The 22520-nt window shown below is 42.2% G+C and overlaps 1 protein-coding gene across 1 annotated transcript; it reads right to left on the bottom strand.

The window, feature by feature from the left end:
• Nucleotides 1–3286: 3286 nt before the first annotated feature.
• Nucleotides 3287–22353, bottom strand: LOC134451333 (cystathionine gamma-lyase-like). Its single transcript, XM_063201717.1, has 12 exons — nucleotides 22021–22353; nucleotides 21231–21312; nucleotides 20986–21081; nucleotides 20688–20797; nucleotides 19948–20082; nucleotides 19365–19422; nucleotides 19175–19252; nucleotides 16221–16373; nucleotides 14561–14682; nucleotides 11883–11935; nucleotides 11030–11168; nucleotides 3287–5899 (listed from the first exon to the last, which is right to left on the bottom strand). Exons 1-12 carry the CDS (start codon nucleotides 22192–22194, stop codon nucleotides 5882–5884), a joined length of 1218 nt encoding a protein of 405 aa, XP_063057787.1. The 5' UTR covers nucleotides 22195–22353; the 3' UTR covers nucleotides 3287–5881.
• Between the last annotated feature and the right edge of the window lie 167 nt (nucleotides 22354–22520).

The following is a 22520-nucleotide window of genomic DNA, read 5'->3' as shown; positions in this document are numbered from 1 at the left end:
CATGGGGGCCCCAAGCGGCTGCCTGCCTAGTCTGGTGACAAGATGCGCCTCTGGTGAGAGGTATACAAGTGAGCTCACATGAAAGAAGAAGAAAACAAATCAATACATGGTCATTTCAGGCTTTCTGGAGACTCTCTTTTGTGACTGGAAGTGAAACCTTATTACAGTTTCTGAGCGTCTTCGCTCTCATGTGAAGAGGAAGGAAAACATGCTTTGTTCTGTCTGTTGTTGGTGCGAATGGATACCTTGGGAGCTGTGTATGGCACCCCGCTGTGAAAAACAGAACACCCACAGGTGGAGATGGAGAACGGAGACGGGGAAGAGAATTGTGTCACCAGCTGGAACATGGGCCATTTTGTCAGCTAACATGACAGCCCGTACATTTCAATCTACGGGAAATACTGTACGAAACCAAGCCTGTGTATGCCATCTATTATCCTCGACATGAAAGCTTCAAACATTTACTACTGTGAACGTACAAAACCCATCCAGTGAGTGAAACAGAGGGAATTTCTCAGTACACACATGTACTCACCACTTCTACACCGATTCCAACATTTATTCTTGTGCAATGATGCAAGGCTGCATCCAATGGTGACTTACAGCTTAGCTAATGCAACCTTGACAGGAAACACAAGTGAATAATACCATAACAGTAAGTCAGCAGCATGCGCCACTCTCTTCAGCATTTGCTGAGATCTTACGCAGTCAGCTGTAACCAACAATATCTGGTGTGGTGTGTTGCTTCTGGTTTCCGTGATAAGTCAGTGACTCCTTGCGTGGGGGGACAGAGCATTAGATGAGACACTTGGACAAATGGCCATAGATATCAAAGGCTGTTGTAAAAAAACAAAAATCAGAACGGATACAGCCATGTAAACCACCAAATAAATCATAGAAGAGGCGTTACTGATAAACTAGGCCTACTGCATGGACCACTGTCTTCCAATGATGATGACACACAGAAACATAGGAATTTACACAGTGGCGGTACAATTCCAAACAGGGCCCCAGGGCAAAACTTGGATAGGGCCCCCCATACAGCCTACCAGGGTCATGATAGGGCCCCCACTACCAATACAGGAGGGCCCTGGGCCCAGAGGCAAATGCCCTGCTCGCCCTGCCCACAGCTACGCTCCTGAATTCACGAGTAGGGAGGCAGAGCTCAAACAACATTATCTCTGGTTAACAGAACAGATGGGCCAGACCAGCCCCCGCCACTTTGACTTGAACGTAAATTTCAAACAGTAGAGATGATCCTTGTCTAAATGCAGTGGCTTCTGGTAAGACTCAATTACAGATTGTTTCTAGGGGCAGGAACTAAGTTGCTTTTAAGTCAATGACACGACTGACCTTAAGGTCAACACAGAAGGGCATGTATTCATTCAGAAATAAACACACCATCGCCCACGTGTACAGTAAATGGGAAAAAAATGGTCTTTGACTCTGGCAGTATGTCAAAACATGGAACGAATCCCAAACAGTGACTGAAATCCATTCGAAGCTGATTTTATCGGGTCTAGTGTTACACAGACTCTGCTCATAAATAGGAGAACACAAACCACAAGAGTATACATCTGTGGTTTGGGCTTAGTCAAGTTTTTTTTCCCCAAATCCCTGAAATGATTTAGACATTTGCGTGCAAAACTGAAAAATCCCTCTCTGTCAGTCTTTGATCTGCAGCTGTGCAAGTCTTCATTGCTGTCTGCATCTTAAACATGGCTGAGAGACATATTCGTCCCTCAGAATACTGATGGACCTCCTAAGAGAAGCTTGGATGTGGCAAGGGGCAAGAGCCCCATGAGGAACACACCATCATTAGCCAGGTTGTGCCCAGTGTTGCGTCTAGTCAGGCCAGCAGCAATAAAAATATAATTTCTGAGCTCCAGAAAAATCAGAAACTCCTCCCAGCAAACGACCAGTAGCAAAGCAAGGGAGGCGGGTCAACCATGCCGTTTGGGAAATGTTAATTCTTATGCTCTTGGTCATACCAAGTCTCAAAGAGATTTGAAAGTCGATGACAATCAGGCTGCACCAACTCATTGGTATATTTCTACTGACAAGCTTGATGGTGACAAGAAAATTAGCCTCCTTCAGGAATTGGTTCTCAAACCCAGATAGGGATCAGGCTCATCGTCTTGAAATGAGATCATTGGGCTGTTGATGGAGTGGCCACCGCCTGTGCTTATTGAAGCTGTTCTTCACATTCATAAGCCCATTCTGCAGACAGTGATGTATGCCTACTAAGTCTACTGTATTTTGGTCATTAGCTGGTAAGTTGCTGTCGAGTTAAAATACTGTGGGGCTTAGATGATATATTGGGGAAATGTATCATAAAGTAGATATGTTTCTACGGTGTGTATATCCCTGCTTACTGTAAGCAGGGAAACAAAATTACTTTTGAGCAGGGATATACACACCGTAAAAAAATATCTACTGATCAATATTAACCTGACCAATAGCCAGGTTAATAGCTATTACAGTATGCCAAGGCAAAGGCATTAGCAATAAGGTGAAGAAGATCCAATGGATTTAAACGTCTTGAGAAACCACACCTCAAACAAGGGAATGCCTGAACAGTGCAACATGAAGTGCAGAGTGAAGAGCAGGTTAGCCTTAGCAGAGGTGCCTCAGTACTCCCATTCCCACCACCCTTGTGTATTTTGTACACCTGGCCAACCTTTAAGAACAGGAGATTTTTTAAAACAAATCCGTGGAAAAACAACAACCTATAGCTGATATATGACATGCTGAATATAACATGCCTGTCTTAAATACATGGGAAGTGAAATGAAAGAAAGAAAGCCCATTGGGAAACTCCAACTCCCATTGTCATTGTGACACAGCACTCCACAGCACACAAGTGAACACTGCACACTGCACACAACGAAATTGCATTTATGCCTCACCCGTGCAAGGGGGCAGCCCTCAGTGGCGCCCCATGGGGAGCAGTGCGGTGGGACGGTACCATGCTCAGGGTACCTCAGTCATGGAGGAGGATGGGGGAGAGCACTGGTTGATTACTCCCCCCACCCACCTGGCAGGTCGGGAGTCGAACCGGCATCCTCTGGGATGCAAGTCTGACGCCCTAACAGCTCACCCATGACTACCCTTGACAGTGTCAGGTGAGAGTGTATGGTGCTTGACTTCACAATGTCACAGTGGTTCTTGTTTCATATCCTGTTGTAACATCATGCCATATTTTTTATAGGGATCACACACGCACGCATGCACACACGCACGCATGCACGCACACACACACACAGAAAAAAGAAGACGAGCAGAATTGTAAAAGAAACATTTCTTTATTGGGGCCACACATAACAAGCGTTCATTGGCTCATTTACCCTTGTATCCTTGCATCAGAAGATTGAAGTTACTTAGCTAAATTATATTTTTGGGGTGCAACAGATGGGAGACAAGTTTAAAAAAAAAGAAAAACAGTTGTAGACAGTATTTTTCCCTTAAAGAGACAAGCAACTACACACTTTACGTGTCAAGATGGGGTAATTAGTGTAAGCTAACTGACCATTGCTGAAATATTATATTGATATTATGGAAAAAAGACCAATCCAACCGTATTCTTCACGGTCAGGAGGAGTGTACCCTCTGTACCCTAAACATCCCATCCCCCACACTCCTATCCCCAGGGTTGCCAGATGTGACTGCCCAATAAATGCTCAAAACCACCTGGAAGCAGTAAATCCCATCAAATGTGCACTAAATTCTGTTGGTTGCCATGGCTATTACATCTACAGAAAAACCCACCCAATGCAGGAAACCAAACACCCAATCTGGCAACCCTGCATATCATCAAATGTGGCTCTGAAAAATGTGTCAAAGAACAGTTCGGCTTTTTTTCAATGTGACTTTTGTGGTTAGTTGTAACAAAAGAAGAGACTTTTTTTAATCCTGAGGGAAATTGAGGTTGTGCGTGTCCATGAAATTAATAAGTGCATGTCTGAACATAATGAGCCACTTTTGACACCGGGGTCTCTCATCCAGTATCTCCTGCTGTGCAATGTTACATGACTATGGGTTGCATTTCATTCAAGGCTAAATGGAAGTGAATGTGAGTGATCGTTCAATAAAAAGCTCAAAGTCCAGATCAAAGCGGGTTTCCAATGACAACAGTGGAAGTCTGAGGGAACATAGGTCTACACACTGCAAAGGTCAAAGCTGCTAATATTGAATTTTCTCAAATGCTAGTCATGTCTCTGACTGGAGCTTTAGTGTGATGAATACCTCTTCAAAAAAGACTTAAAAGGAAACTTATTCCTTCGCAATTCTTAATATGAACTCACTTCACAACAACACCCCCCACCTCCAAACAAAATAACTACTGTTCACTGTTTGAGTGGATAACAAGAGTTAGTTTTGTCACATTGACGTCTAAAGCCAAAAGCAGCGCACATTTATGCACCTTAATGGTCCTTTTGAGATTACGGTATTACTGCAGTAAGACCAGGTCAATGACCATCTGTAAATTTATTCAGTAAGATTGTGATATTAAATAAATATCTCTCCATTTCTGCATGTAAATACCTTCCCCCAAATTCAATATCCCTAATGACTTCTTATCCTGGTTCCTGGCATATCTGGACAAACTATTTTGAGTACCCTTATCAGGAATATGGAAGATTCTGAGTGCATTACGCACCCACACTTGTACAGTTGAGTTTAGGTCAAGAGAGAGACGCAATACTCATAAGCCAATGGCATGTTACACGCTGCAAGCTTGCAAGTGACAAAAGGTAGCATAAGTAAGTTAGTCAAGTCTAGATACTATGGACAATCCATTGTCAACACCTCAGTGGCAGTATGCATTAACAGCTCAGGCAGCCTTTTGTACTGACACAATACTCACAGAACATTGGTATATGCTAACAAAATTACTTTTGTAAACACAGGCACATGCGAAAACATATTTGGTGATAACATGGTTACACACACTTAAAGACAATACTCTACTGTAACGCTCTGACTAGAAATAAAATGATAATAGTATTTTTATATAAACTAGGGGTAAATAACCTGATAGCAACACTATCTCTGATGACACTGAATTGATGTAAACATCTCACGACGAAATTTCACTAGCCTCATTTTTCAGGATGCCCAAGTTAAGAGTACATTATAATCAATTAACTTAAACTGAAAAACAGACGCTTCCAAAAAGCACTCAGGTTATGAAGCCAGAGGACAAATCTTACAAAAAGGTCAGTGTCTTGTCGATGTCAGTGATTCATTCGTCGACTGACCCAGCACACTTGATTCATCCTGTTCATCACACCCCCAAATACACAACCTGAGACAATTCAGAGAGGAAGGGCTTTATGAAAGTGGATTTCTTGTCAAATGTTACACAGACAAACAAGATAGCACTTATTTAAATGCACAAGCCATGAGTCACAAGGCTCTTGGGTGACAATCATTTTGGACACACTTTCCGTCCAAACCCCATCTGCAAGCAAACAAGGCATCAGGGGCTCGGTGTTAATTACGCTAATGTACGACAAAAGTCACACTGAAATGACGAGTGACAGAAGAAACCGTTAGGGTTACATTTGCTTAGATGGACCAGAATAAAGACCGGATCCAACATGAGCCTTCATTTAAGACAAGTGCAACAGAAGTAAAGAATACAAAATAATGCATATACCCTAAAGGCCCTGCATGTTTTGAAGTCATGATGTAAAATATGTGAATTATAGAAAGCTGTATTTTTTTGTTTTCCATGAAGAGGAATAAGGGGGGGGGGGTGTTCCCTGATGTGTGCGTGTTTCAATAAAAGCTCTCCCTCATATGCAGAAAAATGCGCAAGGAACACCCAGCCAGCAGCACGATGGAAGACACCAGTACGCCACACCCCGACGGACACTCATTTCTTCTTTGGATGCTGTCCATGAGAAAACAAATCAGAGAGATGCACAGAGGAAGGAAGGAAGACAAGAGAGAAGAAGGGAGGAGGTGGGGACAAGAACAGGAGAGAGAGAGAGAGAGAGAGAGAGAGAGAGAGAGAGAGAGAGAGAGAGAGAGATTAATGCATGTATTTTAGACAGCAACACCATATTGGATGCTTTTTCCTGGCTGAGAAGGCACTTCATTATCATTTACATCACAACTGCAATCATCTTTTCATCGGCCATCAGTGCAGCGAAAAGCAAACACCCGCGCAAGGACAGACGGACCCCTGCCAAGTAGACATAGCGGGTAGAAATCTATGGCTGGCCACAGTTCGATAAAAAAGAAAAATGCATCAGCTATGGATGGTAGTAAACAATTCAGAACAACACTTCAGCTGGTCATAGGGGCACGTAACTAACCCTGCGTTCTTTAACTAGCCACCAGCGCCTGCCATTCTTTATAAAAATAAATAAATAAATAAATGAACAAACAAACAAACCACACGTGCGCACACACACTGCCAGCGAAACATAATGGGATATTTTTTCTCTCTCAACTCCATTACAAATAATATTATTGCTGAGAGGGTTGGGGGAAATAGCATGGCTTGGGGGAGTGGGCCTCATTGAATGGATCCATCTCCATTTGCCCAACAGCCTCTGCAATACAGAGTTCTCAGTATGATTGTTCTGTGCACTGGGAGGCTGTAAAACTGGGACAGGTTCCCAACAGAGAAGGACAATGCTTTTGCTAAGTCATTTCCGGTTCGGTAGTGGCTCAGTTGGTAGAGGAGCCTGTTCCACACCTGGAGGGTTGCAGGTTCGAGCCCTGCTCTGCCTCAGAGTGTTTCAGACATTCAGTTTTTAGCTTTTACCTGACATGTTTCGACGGTGAGACTTCGATCTTCATTAGAGGGTCTCATGGATGTTGATGTGTGACGTGCTTTAAAAACAGCTGATGTTGTGGAGGCAATAACAGACGATTGCAGAAGGGAAAATCATGTAATTGACTGAGACAATGAAAGGATCATACCAGAAGAGAACAACAGGTATCACTGTTGGATGAAGGAGTCAATAGAGATCCAAATGTGCAGCCCAACCACCATGAACAGGGATGAGGGAGCATACATGCCGTCTCACCTGGACCAACATCCTGAGGCCACAACAGTAACAGCAACGAGGTGTGACAAACCTGTCAATATTGACAGGAAGGTCAAGGCGTATCTTGCCACCAGGCTAGGCAGGCAGCCGCTTGGGTCCCCAAGCCCCTAGATGGCAAAACTAATTCTTAACTACAGTAGAAGCAGTAATTTTGTTTCAAATGTTCATTCTTTTCAATTTTTGCTTGGGGACCCAGCTGATCCTAGAATCACCTCTGAAGGTCACACCTCCACAACATCAGCTGTTTTTAAAGCACATCACACATCAACATCCATGTGACCCTCTGATGAAGACGGCAGTCTAACCGTCGAAACATGTCAGGTAAAAGCTGAAAACTGAATGTCTGAAACAAAAGAAACTTTAAGAATTGATCGAACTCTTAAACGATTGCTCCTGCTAGCAGGGTTGTACCCTGTGCGGCAGCCACTGCGGGAGTATGAATGAATGAATGTGTGGCACGTTGCAAATTGATGTGAGTGCTTGAAGGATTGGGAAAAAAACTATAGAAATGCAGTCAATTTACCATTCTAAGCACGTTCAACACCACAAGTGCCATTCCTGCTCTGCACCAAACAACTTATTTGGAACACAAACGGGTCAAAAAGATACAGCCAGGGTTAAACAACGGCAATGTTCAAACTCATTTCCCATAAGGCGCACCAATGATTGTTCAGATAGCGCGAAAATTGAGAATTGAATGGCAGCAAAAAACAAACTGCTTAGTCTACAGTGCTGAGATCTGAGAAGACATGGAGCATAATTGACTGACTGTTGATAGCAGATTAAGGTTTGAGACACGCATCCCAATGGGTTACAACTGTGGTTCAGCCAATAAGCCATTCATGACCTCCATCTAGGTATGGCCAAACATTTCTGCCAACACACACCTTTTAGACCTAGTCTCAGTGCAATTACATGGAGACTGCAGAGGTATGGTACCGAACATTCTTCGGGGATGGAGTACCAGCCAAAGTATAAATAAACAAATAAATAATTTAAATAAATCAATAAAAAACAGTAGGGGACCGCCTGTCAGCTTAGGGCCAAGGCCACTTTGTCTTGATTTGGCAGCGCGCGTGGGCCCCTCATTTTCCCAGCAGGCCGACTGAACATAAATATCACAGCAGTCAAAACCAACTGAGACGGTGAGATTTTCCTCAAGAGCCACTTAGGACGACACAACCATCAGGCGAGGGAGGAGGAGACCTTTAAGTACAGTGGCTAATTGCCTGTAACGGCAGAGCGGTCCGCCAGCTCGCGGTCAGTCAGGCAGACACACATGCTGAAGAGAGCTATGACCCAGGCATGGTATGCTGAAGACAGCAATGACCCAGGCATGATATACATATCATATAAGACGGTGTCCTGACCCCACCACCACTTCATGTCAGCCAGATGGAAAGATTGTTCTTCCAGTAACATGAAGGCTTCAGGCTGTATTCTGCACAAAGATTAGTAATGTATTGTACTTAAAGGAGGTGTGCGTCTGTATGCATGCACATGCATAAACAGAGGTAGTAGAATATGTATGGAATAGCGGACGACGAGGTGTCCCGATATCAAGGGAAATAATGGACGAGGCGGAGCGTTCTAAACAGCCCGACGGCGCAGCCGAAGGGCTGTTCGCTTCGCCAAGTCCATTTTCCCTTGATATAGGGACACCTCGAAGGCCGCTATTCCGCTTATCACCCGGTTACCAGCATTTAAGTATTAATTTATTAATAAGTTGATCTAAGGCTTCGTGAGAAAGTATTCACCACTGCGCTTGGTACGTTGCTATGGGCACCACTTCCTAATCTAGTGAGACGCGCCCTTCTATTACTCTCAATGGACGCGCCTCTATCGGAGGCATAGCCGAAGGACGCGCGCAGAATGCTGGGGTGACTTGACAACCAAATGCGATAGAATTGACGACTGGGTTTTTGACTTGACAACGAGATGCAATAGAATTAGTAACGGGGTCTTGACTAGACAACCAGATGCGATAGAACTAACGACGCGGTCTTGACTAGACAACCAGATGCGATAGAACTACCAACGGCACTTCGCCAGAAAGTTAGAAAAGAAGCAACTTGGACGCCCGCAAGCCCGCATGACATCATAGGTGTCCTGCTACCGGGGAATAAAGGACACCTGCTCAGCCAATCAGAAGACGTACCGTCTGCTCACCGGGTGATAAAGAGTTATGATGGTGATTGGTTCCATGAACTGATAGTGCTACTAAGCTTGTTCTGCAGATTCTGCAATACATAGTGTAATAGTGATGCATATTTAATGTAAAATTATCCTTTTAGTATTACCCACCTGAGATAAAATAAACAAACAAGATAAATAAACAACTGGATTGTAAAAGGGCAATAATGATTCCTCAATAGTAAAACCCAATGAATAGTACCATAGAACTGTGCTAATGATCTTAAAGGAACAGTCAATTCTTTTTTTGATTTTCACATATTTGCAGTATTTCCAAATTCCATTATTCATGAAATGTGCATATTATTTTCATCTCAGTGTGTTCAGTGCTTAGACGTGTTGGTTTCAGAATTATTAGCATAGCTTAGCATAATCACTGGAAGTAAATGGGAGCATTAGCATCAAGCCACAAGTGATCACAGGATGGGATTAAATAGCCGTTTTGTAATCTGGTGAATTTTATATTCATTGTGAAGTAGTTCATAAGTACCTTTGATGTTTTGTTTGCTACCATAGACTTGCATTGCTATGCTTAATTTGGCTATACTTTTAAACTAGGCAATGCAAACACAGACGAAAAATCCTTTGCATTCCCATATTGCTCATATGTAGTTAATTCCCAGTAAATTTCTTGAAATGAGGTGGACTGTTCCTTTAACAGTAGGAGAAGACCTCCTACGCTTACTGTAGTCAGAAAATATCTACGTATGGGTAAAAGTTTTACTTCTAATGAACACAAATAGCTTATAATTAAAATGCCCTCTAATTAGCAGAAATAACATATATTCAAATTTGCATTCCACTTAATGAAAAACACTTCATGTGATCCTCTAGTTTAACACCTACTAGTCCTGTTCCAGAGAACTGTCGACGCACAACACTTAAGCCATTAGATGGCGGCATTTGTTTTAATTGGCAATTAAAAGTTTTTATTGAGCGTATTCACAATTTACTGGGAAACATCTGATCTAGTATTCACTTTAGTCTATTCTACATCAGTACTTTTCTGTTGCATGCTTCAGCAGTGGTAGCATAATAAACGGTTTGGATAGAAAACAGATCACATTTGCGTGCTTTATTTGATGAACTACAGTAGGCACACTGGTTATGACAAGGTGCTTCATTGCATTCTTAGAGGAGTGACTGCAGCACCGTAACTAAATCAAATTAGAAGGGCTTCAGGAACCTGTGTGACTGATTGTAAACAAGGATTGGGCACATAAAAAGGTGATAAATAGATTTGTGAGTGAGCACGAGACAGTGGTAAGGAACAGAACGGAACTTAACGGTTGCTAGGGATATCATAAATGAACTGTGAGAGAGAGAGCGAGCGAGTGCGAGAGAGTGTGAGAGTGCAAGTGGGGATGGGTGTGTACATGTGAGTGTGAAAACACGTGATGGGAAGTGCAAGATGCTGTGAAAACTAAAGATAGACCAAATAGTGCCAGTCCTAAAGAGAGAGATGGCGAGAAGAGAAGAACAGAGTGAAATGAAAAGCACAGAGTTGTGTGTGTGTGTGTGTGTGTGTGTGTGTGTGTGTGGGACTGCAAGGTGAAAAAGAAGAGGTCATAGGAGTAATCATTTAACAGCAATTTCCAGTGGTGGGGGAGGAGAAAGAGAGAGACTGTGCATGTGAGAAAGAGAGAGACTGAGCGTGAATGTGTGCATGTGTGAGGTGGGGGTTAAGAGAGCGACAGAGAGAGAGAGACTGTGTATGCATGTGTACGTGCGTGAGAGAGAGACTGTGCTTGTGTGCTGTAAACACATACCGCGGCAGCAAGTGCTTGGTCCAGGTCATTGATGATGTCCTGCTCGTCCTCCAGGCCCACGGACAGGCGGATCAGGGTGTCAGAGATGCCCAGGACGATCCTCTCCTCTTCCGGCACGGACGCGTGGGTCATGATCGCCCTGTCACACAGCAACACAAAGGGGACACATAGACTCAACATAAGAAGGCTCAGGAGCCATAGAAATTGCCATGAATGTTCAAACCCATCCAAAACATAAATCCCTGAGCAGAGATCATATAAAAATATAGAAAACATTTATATAGAAAACATATAAAAACATAAAGGCTGTTAGAAAGTAGTCTTGAGTAATGGGTTATGTAGATTATCATATGAAATTCCCTTTAATACAGGTTTCCTCCGTTTTTGCTTATAAAAGTGAAGGAAATCTGAAATACTACTGGCACTAATTCAATCATATTCATGTATGCAGTTCACATTAGTACATCCAAAACACTGGCGCCCCCTGGTGCACTAAAGGCAGTAACACAAAACTATTGCACAAAATGATATCATCCAGCATTTTATGGTCATGTTTAGTGATGAAGTAACCAGTTAAAATTTGAGTTCTTCATGGGTAAACTTCAGCAGCAAGGCTTAACAAAACTGTTATAAACAATGTGTATCGGTGCAGAAGTTCAAGAGGCTATGTTGAAATTAAGCAATCCAAAACCACAGATCTATGACTCCAACCTTATTGAAACAAAATACAAGTCTCCTGTAATATATATATGTGTATGCACAGGACCTCTCTGTTACATTGAATCTATTTAGAGGGAGGGAGCAGATCATAATTCTGCCACTCAACAGTATTAATTATTCATCGAGTACTTACGGATGCTCTGCCAGACTCTCATAGCCTCCCAGGCTCTCAGCCAGGGCAAAGAGCTAAAAGAGAGAGAGAGAAAAAAAAACACAAGGACATGAAATGAGCACTTTAAGTTGATAAATTGACTAATCGTAAATCCACACATATAAAGTACAATTACAAATGTGAGCACATAATGTTCTTAGTAGTTCATTTCCAAAATTCATGCTGCTGCCCATTTCACAAATACGTACCATGAAATTCTTAGTATTCATTAGGACTGTTGACAATTACGCTTCTCATACATGAAAAGTTGAGCCTTCTCAATGTCCGTCAATTTGAATTTCCAGTAATGGACATTTTAGCTCCAAAACGTACTGTACTTTGGTCACACTAGTAAATGTTATTTTTGTTATTACTTGTTATCAAATCTGGAATGGGCATAACAATTGTAATGAATAGTATAGTTGCCATACCTACTCTGGCCACAATCACTCACACTCTACCTTTAAGATGTTCCTATCGCATATTCAATTTTATATCAGTTTTTGAAGAGCTTCAGCGTTAAACCAAATAGTTACTTTTTGGAGGTGCTCTTTGGTAGAACAATGAAAGGAGTAAGATGGAAAATCCAAGGCACTTTCCCATAGATAAAAAGCTTCCAATAGATAAAAAGCTGACTAGATCAGTTTTTTTGATAGTTTTCAATATTCCATAGGTAGTGAAGAAAACCGCACACAGATGAGCTCCCATTTAAGCCATTTTATTTTGTGACGTTTCGGGTCACCCTGGCCCTTCCTCAGACTAAAAGAGTAAGGAGTTTTAAATATTCAGCCTTGAATTTTCATCCATACTCCATTAAGTTTTTAAATAAACAAAATAATTTCCTTCTAACATATCCAACAGAAAGGCTTCGGAGTTCCAAATGTGGAAAATGGTACAGTATGAATCATTTCTGAGCGTTTGCTAATGACGGCAATGTTTCGGTTTGGAAAACAAGGGTCCTTTTTATGATTTCAGTCAATACATGGATCTTGGGAAAACACCATGATGCCAGAATCAAAGCCAACTGGCCAATGTAAGAGCATAAACTTTAGCAGTGAGCAACTCTAAGCCAGGGTAGAGCTTTAATTACTGAAAGAGATATACTTCACTATGACAAAGAGTGAAGGTAATGGAGTGTACAGAAGAGTATAATATTATAAATTAGTCAACATTAAGTCTTAAAGCGATGGTTCGGAGTAGAATCACCCTAATGCCATTTGAACCGTGACACCCATCCACCTTTACACCCGAAGTGTTTTCTGCCGCAGGCTTACATCAACAGAGTTGCCGTGTTATTCGATGTTTATTCCGGATAGCTTGACTCAAGCGCATATGGATCCTGGGCACCGTCTCCAAACTTTCCCCACAAAAATAACATGTCATGACACCAAACTTCTACAGTATAACAAATGTGGTTTGTACTCACAAAAAGATGAATTTGAAACTTTGTACATAGTCCAGGAGTTCATTAGTAACAACACACGAGACGATTAGCTTTTCTGCTGCTAAACATCCGTCGACGTCACTTCCTCCAGCTGGGACTTTGTTGATGGAAACAAATACACGTGAGTCCGGAAGGCGGAAAACTCAAAAAGACAGCTTGCGCTACAACTAGAAATTAACCACTTCGGATTTAAATTTTACCACGTTTAATAAATAGAAGACGATGCCACACTCGTGCATATATCCTGGCTGTGGACTAAAACACAAACCTTACAGTCCCAGCTGGAGGAAGTGACGTCGACGGATGTTTAGCAGCAGAAAAGCTAATCGTCTCGTGTGTTGTTACTAATAAACTCCTGGACTATGTACAAAGTTTCAAATTCATCTTTTTGTGAGTACAAACCACATTTGTTATACTGTAGAAGTTTGGTGTCATGACATGTTATTTTTGTGGGGAAAGTTTGGAGACGGTGCCCAGGATCCATATGCGCTTGAGTCAAGCTATCCGGAATAAACATCGAATAACACGGCAACTCTGTTGATGTAAGCCTGCGGCAGAAAACACTTCGGGTGTAATGGTGGATGGGTGTCACGGTTCAAATGGCATTAGGGTGATTCTACTCCGAACCATCGCTTTAAGGACAATGCGTGCATCAGCAGTGCATCTTAAATCAGTATCTGCAGACACTGTAATTTTCCAGGCTCAGGGTTATGCTTTCCACTGAGCAATTTAACCTGCTCGCTGAATTTATCATCATATGCCAAACTTACTACGTGAGGCACAGGGTTTCAGAAATAAATATATCTGGCTCCACCTAGAGCTTGAAAGGAGTAGCAGTTGAAAAAGATTTTCAAATTTATTGCAGTCTCATTAACATGATGAACCACCAGGGTGTGACTAAAATGAGGGTTTAATCATGAAGATATAAAGCTATGCTTCTAATCAGAACAACACAGACTGTGTATGGGTCAGTGATGTTTTAGGAGTAGCACACATCTCGGTGGTGCAACATCGGCCAATCAGCCACTATTGTATGGATTAGATTGTTTATGTTTTTAGCGGATTATCTAGGAAGCATATCCATTGCTTGTGCAGTAATTGTCAATTACTAATTAATTTATGGGCATTCGCTGTTGTTGTACCACTTGAAATCTGAGCTAAAAAGACCATTGACCCACATCTATGCAGCAGAGTGTTCTAGAATGTTGTGGGTCACCTGGAGACTGCTGAGGAAGGTGGTGGCGTGCTCCAGCTTGCCCTTGATGTAGAAGGTGATCATGCCAGGGCAGCCTGTGCACTGCCTCTTCATCAGCTCATGTTGCGGGTGGGAGGGGAGCCCTGTGGGGACACATACACACTACTCTTGAACATCTAAAATTCTAATCTGTACTTTTTAAAGTATTTGGTTCTATTATTCAGAGAGGGCAGTGAGAGAGACAGGAATTGAGTAGAGAGAGAGAGAGAGAGAGAGAGAGAGAGAGAGAGAGAGAGAGAGAGAGAGAGAGAGAGAGAGAGAGAGAGAGAGAGAGAGAGAGAGAGAGAGAGAGAGAGAGAGGTGGAAGGATTGGCAAACATCCTCTGGCTAGAATCGAACCCAGGTCCCCGGCCTAATGGTACGGGGCACTAGCCCACTGCGCCATGTCATCCCCCAAATCTCTACTTGGAGCGAATCCATCCAACAACCACAATAATTAAATGGCAAAGAGTTGTGGGTGACATCATTCACTTATTCATCATTTATTGCTCACTTTTCACTCACCTATGGTGAACTGTGTAGGAAGGTGGCCAGTGTAGGTATTGCAACTATGCTGCTCATCGAAACAGTGCTGGCTATTGCCAAAGTTGATGAATATTTGTTCATATATTTATCATGAATATTTACTAAATAATAAACCAATAGTTGCACAGAACTATCATTAGCTGCAAAACTTACTCTGCCTTGGTCATACAAGTACATTTTAGTTTGCAACTTATAATTTAGGCAACTTAACAATAGGCAGCACAGTTTCAATGAGCAGCATAGTTGAAATACCTACTCTGGCCACAATCGAAGCACAGGGCACCTTTAAAGCGAAACTGTGTGAGATTTTTTAGTTGTTTATTTCCAGAATTCATGCTGGCCATTTGCTAATGTTACCTTTTTCATGAATATTTATCACCATCATCAAAATCTAAGTATTCATTATGACTGGAAAAATTGCACTTTTCATACATGAAAAGGGGGATCTTCTCCATGGTCCGCCATTTTGAATTTCCAAAAATAGCCATTTTTAGGTGCAAAAATGACTGTACTTGGTCCACACTAGAAAATATTTGTTTATTACTTAGTAAACTTTCATGTGAAGATCAAATTTGGCAAGAGGCAGCCCAGTTTCAATTCGCAGCATAGTTGCAGTACCTTTTTTGACCATTTCCTGCACAGTGCCCCTTTACCACCTTTTAAGGGCACCGTTAATGCTAAAGCACACAATATTAATGATCAAACTCCATCACCGTCTATGTGAATTTTTTGCCACATTGTCTTCTGAAACATCCAGACAGAGTAAGCAAGTGTATCTACTTTCTAAAAGTGCAGCCATATTACTTTCCATAGTCTTTTGTGTGACTTTTTGTCTTCAGTAACCTTGGTGGCATTGTGTCTGACTTTCTATGATTAACTCCCATGGCTTGAATAGTTTAGAAGGCGCTTTAATATACTTCAGGTCAGAAGCAGAAAATATTGCCTTCTCCCACATGACCTCTCTCCAAGGACAGTACATAGAACAACAACAAAACAATGAAAAAAAAAGAACAAAAACACAAGGACAGCACAAAAATAAAAACAAAAACAACAAAAACATGAATCTAAATAGAAAGAAAGAGCTGATTGGACTGACCGGGGAAGATGACTCTGTCCACCCGTGAGTCTGCCTCCAGGAAAGAGGCCACGGCCTGGGCATTCTTGAAGTGCTGCCTCATCCTCAAGTGCAGCGTCTTCAGGCCACGGTTACACAGGTAGCAGTCAAACGGGGAAGGCACCGCTCCAAGAGCTGAGACACACAGGAAGGGAAGGAGAAACACACACTCAGTTATGAAATATTACATATGCTCAAAATCTCTATTGCACAGGTAGCGGACAAATAGGGGAAGGCACCGCTCCAAGAGCTGAAACACACAGGAAGGACAAGAAACACACGCACACTAGGGTGCATCAAATGCCCCCTATGAAAAAATATTGCCTTGGCCCTATAGTAAAAATGTTCTACACCCAGTAAAAACACACTGTGTGAAAAGTTTTGAAATTTGGATGAAGTCTACCGTGGCCACCAGCAAGAAAATAATGGTGATAGTCAAAATCGTGGAATAGAAATGGCTATTTCTGTGCATAAAGCTACCCAATGAAAACATATGGCCTCAGCTGTGTGATAAAAATGTTCTATGCACAGTAAAATCACTGTGTGTTACATATGTTGAAATTTATATTAATTCTACTGGGTCCACCAGGCCCATGAAAATACAAAATAATGGTGATAGAGATGGGCAACCTGGATTCCAAAGCTGAAGTCCAGTGCCACATATTCCAAATGACCTACCTAGTTTTTCCTTTCCAATTAGGGCAATTGGACAGGTAAAACCAGGTAATTTGAAATCTGTGGCACTGGATTGTAGCTTTTGAATCCCGGTTTCCCATTGCCTTAAAACAGAGGTGGACAAACCCTGTGACACATTTGCCCCAGCAAATATAATGAACCAGCTGATCCTAATGACCACTTAAGCCAGGTTGATGAGGTAATTAGTGAAATTACCTGTATTGGGAGCACAAACAGAAGGAATATCTTATCAGGGTGTGTACCAAAGAGGCTTGAGACAAGAGGGCTTACTCACGTCATAACAGCGTAGTAGGAAATGATGGCGAGGGGAGTACGGAAATGTTATTCACTGTGGAACAGGTCATAGGACAGCGTGAATGTCTGTCAGCTGTCCTTAATTACCCCCAGCAATTACTGCTGACCAACAGCTGCCGTTACTTGGCCACAAATTATCCATCATGGTGTCGCCCCCACTGACCATGTGCAAGGGAGTACGAAAATGGCATCCATCGCACCCACTGACCAATGACCATGCAAGGGAGTTAATTTTCCATCCACTCGTGTCCTCAGGCAACGCCCCCGTACTACACCGTGGCCAATGCATTCCCCGCCAAGAGATTGTTCTTTCTCTTGAGTTTCTTTGGGACAGACTGATGGTCAAACTGCTATATTCAGGCAAAATTGCTGTTTTGCAACACAATATCAATTCCATGCTGCCTTGGACCACTGCTAGTATCAAGCAAGAGATTGCAAAGCTGTATGACTGTTATATTAGTGTGTTTCACCTGTGGACCCACAATTCATGGAGTAACATCTGTACTAAAGCTGTGAATGCTCCTTGGAATGACTAGGCTACAAGGCAGTCAATACAACTGTATCGAAGAGTGCCATTACTTCTTTATCCCATCGCCTGTGGTAGTATTTCACTTTACTCCATCAGATGAGTACCATAACTTACCTGAGAGGCCCTTGGCAATGAACTCTGGACCCTGGTGACCCTGGTGATACCCATGACATACCTAGAAGTCACTTAAGTACAGGTTTTGGGAAGCCACTCTTTCCAACATCGCATACAGTTGTATTGACTGTACTCTATTGACCTGCGGGGATTTCTTGAAAAAACATTCTAAGGAGAATTCACAGCTTTAGTACAGATGTTCCAACAGGAATTGTAGGCCCACAGGTGAAACACACAAATATAACAGTCATACAGCTTTGCAATCGCTTGCTTGATACTAGCAGTGGGTCAGCTGGTTCATTATTATATTGGCTAGATTTGGAATATGGACCTTGGAATCCAGGTTGCCCATCACTATCAACATTATTTTGTATTTTCATAGGCCTGGTGGACCGAGTAGAATTCATCTAAATTTCAACATATTTTACACAGAGTGATTTTACTGTGCATAGATTTTTTTTATCACACAGCTGAGGCAATATGTTTTTATTGGGTTGCTTGATGCACCGAAATGTCCATTCTATTCCAAGATTTTGACTATCACCATTATTTTCTATTTTCATGGGGCTGGTGGCCCCGGTAGACTTCATCCAAATTTCAAAATATTTTACACAGTGTGTTTTTACTGGGTGTAGAACATTTTTATAGGGCCGAGGCAAAAAAAATCTCAATTGCACAGGTAGCGGCTAAATGGGGAAGGCACTGCTCCAAGAGCCAGGACAGGAAAGGACAAGCACGCACGCACGCACGCACGCACGCACACACACACACAATTAAAGATGTTTAAAAATCCCTGTTGTAGCATTCAAACTGGGACGACACGGTACAGCAGGGGGTAGACGCGAAGACACACGCACGCACACATGCAAGCACGCACGCGCAGATATTTAAAATCTTTTCCAAGACTGGGAGAGAGTGTGTAACTAGGCCAGTACTGGAGAGACACGAATATATAGTGCTGAGGTTTGTTTTTAACATTAGAGTCGCCATAGGGTTGTCCCCTGATACATTTATGGTATGAGGTAGATTCAGACAATAAGATTCAATCATCATTTTTACATTTTAGAATGCAGGCTTTTTAACTAAAGCTTAGCTCTACAAACTGTCATCATTATTGGAAACAACTGTCTGGCCATCATGTTTGTTTCAGCAAAGTTATGGTATAGTTTTTTTTAAATAGTTCTTGGCAACAATTATTACAGGACAAAACATTGAGAACTTTTTACAGACCACATTTGTGAATGTGAACAGCAGAGGAAAAATGGAATCGGATCAACATGATGTCCTCAATTTCAACACTTACCATTCTGCAAAAACCTCAGTCGCTCATACAAGTCCTCCCTATTGACAGAGACCAGTCCCATGACCACATCACTGTGACCTGAGGAAGAGAGAAGAGTGACTACAACATACTTACTCATAATAACAATGTACTATAGAGTCACAATGTACCACACAAACGCCAGAAATGTGACTACTTCAAATGCTCTTACCATTCATATACTTTGTTGCAGAGTACATGCAGATATCAGCTCCCAATGACAGGGGGCGCTGTTGTACAAAAAAAAGAATACATCCAGAGTATGAGTACATAAATAAAGGGTAATTTTATTTCACAGTTTTTGAGTGATGAGAAGCCCCCGTTTATCATTTGATGCAACCAATCATATCATTTTAAACAGTTAAGACCACTGTAGATCAAGCTAAAAACGGATCAAACAAAGAATACAAAGCCATCTATGTTGCGTCTGTTAATCATCTACCAATGAAAAATGTCAAGAGCAATTAAGGTTGCGCTCATCTCACAACAACATGTGCAGTGGACCAAAGGTTTAAAGACAATGGGAGAATTATGGTACTGTTTTTGTTGCCTTATATCTGATGAAAACTATTGACCAAAAAAATGACAACAGTCACCGCACTGACCGTGTTGCCCCCTTTTTTACAACCCAACAGCTGACCACACAAGACACATGCTCCTCCCCACCCACCCCAATGTTCCACATTTGGCAGTCCCAGTTCATCTCGGTGTCATGTCACTTTGGAGTGTGTAAATGCCTTGTGAAAAGCCCGTACCTGAAAGTAAGCCGACATGAATGTGTTGTCCACGACGACAACAATGTCCTTATTGTGTGCATGTGCAATATCAGCACAGGCTTTGATGTCCACGACTTTCATCGTGGGGTTGGTCGGAGTTTCAATCCATAACAACTGCAGAAACACATGTCAAAAAGGGCACATTTCAGTTTGAGGTTTCCTAACAGTCAAACACAGTTTTTATGTGTTTACATGTGTGTTCCAACACATGGCCCCACTGCCAAGGGCTGATTGTTCTGTTCACCAGGGGCAATTCAGAAAAGAGATAGGAAACTAGACTAGGCCCACTAGGTAATCTGTGTAATATAAACAAAACCTAATCATATTCCAGTCATTGGTAAACATACAGACTTTGATTTTGTTGAACAAAAAAAGTAATTTAAATCTAAACTCAAAAGAATGCAGACGTGACAGATCAACAATGTGTGGCTGATTAAACAAGCTGTACTGATTGACAGCGACGGAAACAAATGTTAAAGAGCTTTTCATATCCATGTAATAATCCACAGTCAGGTCATCATGACTAGGCATAGCAAAGGGTGGAGTGTCACACAAGGAGCCAAAACCCTAAGGTGACAGTGCACCTGCCGGGGCCTCAAATCTCTTGTAATTACATGACAGAACAGACAAGTGAGTGAGTGAGTAAAAGGACACACCCAACGTAAGTCGTCAAACAAAACAATTCCAGAGAGAGAAAAGAAAAATGAGGCTTTCCTTACCTTTGTGTTCTTTTTGAGTGCACCTTTTAAAACTTCAGGCTTCGTACAGTCTGCGAACGAGATATCCAGCCCCATTTCTCCAGCTACCCTTCTGAAGTACCGGTTGGTTCCTGTGAAATGTTGACTCTTTAGAAAACTGTGTGCTTTTCAAGCAATGCCAATAATCCTTAGGACTTTGGGGGTTGTAAAACCCAAGGGTAATTACATTCCCTAATTACAGGGATACATCAATATGTGTTATAATTATCTGCGTTGTCTTAGTGAGTGTGTTTCTCCATGACATGCAGCCATATCTCACCTCCATAAACATCATTCATGCACACAACTCCATCCCCGGACTTCAACAAATGTGTTATAGTCAGTGTTGCAGCCAAGCCAGAGGCAAGAGCGATACCTGACAAACAAATGAACAAGCAACCCATGATCACTTTTCAGTCATTAGCATCATGCAACAGACTGCATTCTTACTCAAGACATAAAATACACGTTAGCAACATTTTCAATCTGTTTATCATTAAAGCCAAAATCCAGGGTTCCACCTACAGTGCTCTGCTCCATCAAGCGCTGCCACTGCCTTCTCAAGACAGTTCCTGGTAGGGTTTCCACTTCGACTGTACTCAAACCCCTGTGACACACAATACGCTGTTATTGTCCTTCCTCAACTGGAATCAGTCACTATTAATGTGAAGTAAAACAGTCTTTACTGCATATGGCTTTATCTGGCCAGTTACTGGAGAGTTAGATTGAACGTGAAAATAAAAAAAAGGTGTCATTGACAATTTTTATTAAGTACTTGTCTTCATGAGGAAGTGGTCTAAACAAAACTATCAAAATGGCTTTGAAACCAATGGCATTAACCCAGCGATGTAGTGTGCTATGGAACCAGCGATGTAGCGTGTTATGGAACAAGCATCCAAGACTCCAAATGCCATACTACCGACTTCCGCGAGAATGTTCCAAGTAGTTTACTGTAGTCCCATCCGCTAGACTTCCAATTACGTCCATCATAATAACTATGTTAATATGATAGAGAAATTGCATGCAAATCCACTTCCTCTGTGTCACAAATCAACATGATCAATGCAGTGTTTTTGTTCCAAAGTCTCAGATTTCCACGCATGACTCTGTACTTTACATAGCGCTAATACCAACACTGTACACCGTCGACAAGGCACACTCCATGCTGCTTTGACACCTAGCATATGGTGGTTAGCTAAGCGAGAAATAACCCTATTCGATATCTCATCGGAGACGCTCTTTGATTGTAGGCAACAACACTATTCTCAAAGCACGAAGTGCAAGCCACAGTGCTGCCAATTACATCTGGACTTACCGCATGATTTCCAGGGCCATACTGTTTGAACGTGGTTGACAGTGATATTGGTGGCACCACGGCCATGGACTTCCATTGCTCCGGTTCCTGGCCAACGTGTATGGCATCTGTGGCGAAAGACTTGAATTCATCTTGAAAGCCGGTTGAGACGTTGTTCTGAGAGTGCGAAGCCATTATTAATTCCTGGTTCAAAACGCGGCAGCTTGGCAGTTCCCTGGGATGACCGGTTATGCAGCCACTGTACCGTTATTACAAAATATTACTTCCAAAAGCGGCGTTTGGATTTAACAGCAACGTGTAGTGACAAGTCCCCTTAATTGGCCAATCACTGGATCCGCATAGCCAAAGCATGACATCGATTGGTGTATCCTCAGGGGCGTTTGTACCACGTGATCTTGTTTGCAGCGCACACAGAAGGGTGGTAAAGTAAATTGTAGTATGATGCAACCAATACAAAATTAAAAGGAATCTGATGCAACCAACTGTGGTTGAGCTCATTG

This window comes from Engraulis encrasicolus, chromosome 6, assembly GCF_034702125.1.
Source record: "Engraulis encrasicolus isolate BLACKSEA-1 chromosome 6, IST_EnEncr_1.0, whole genome shotgun sequence".
Classification (NCBI taxonomy): domain Eukaryota; kingdom Metazoa; phylum Chordata; class Actinopteri; order Clupeiformes; family Engraulidae; genus Engraulis; species Engraulis encrasicolus.
Note: the sequence above shows the minus strand (reverse complement) of the source record. Positions and strands in the feature narration are given on the sequence as shown.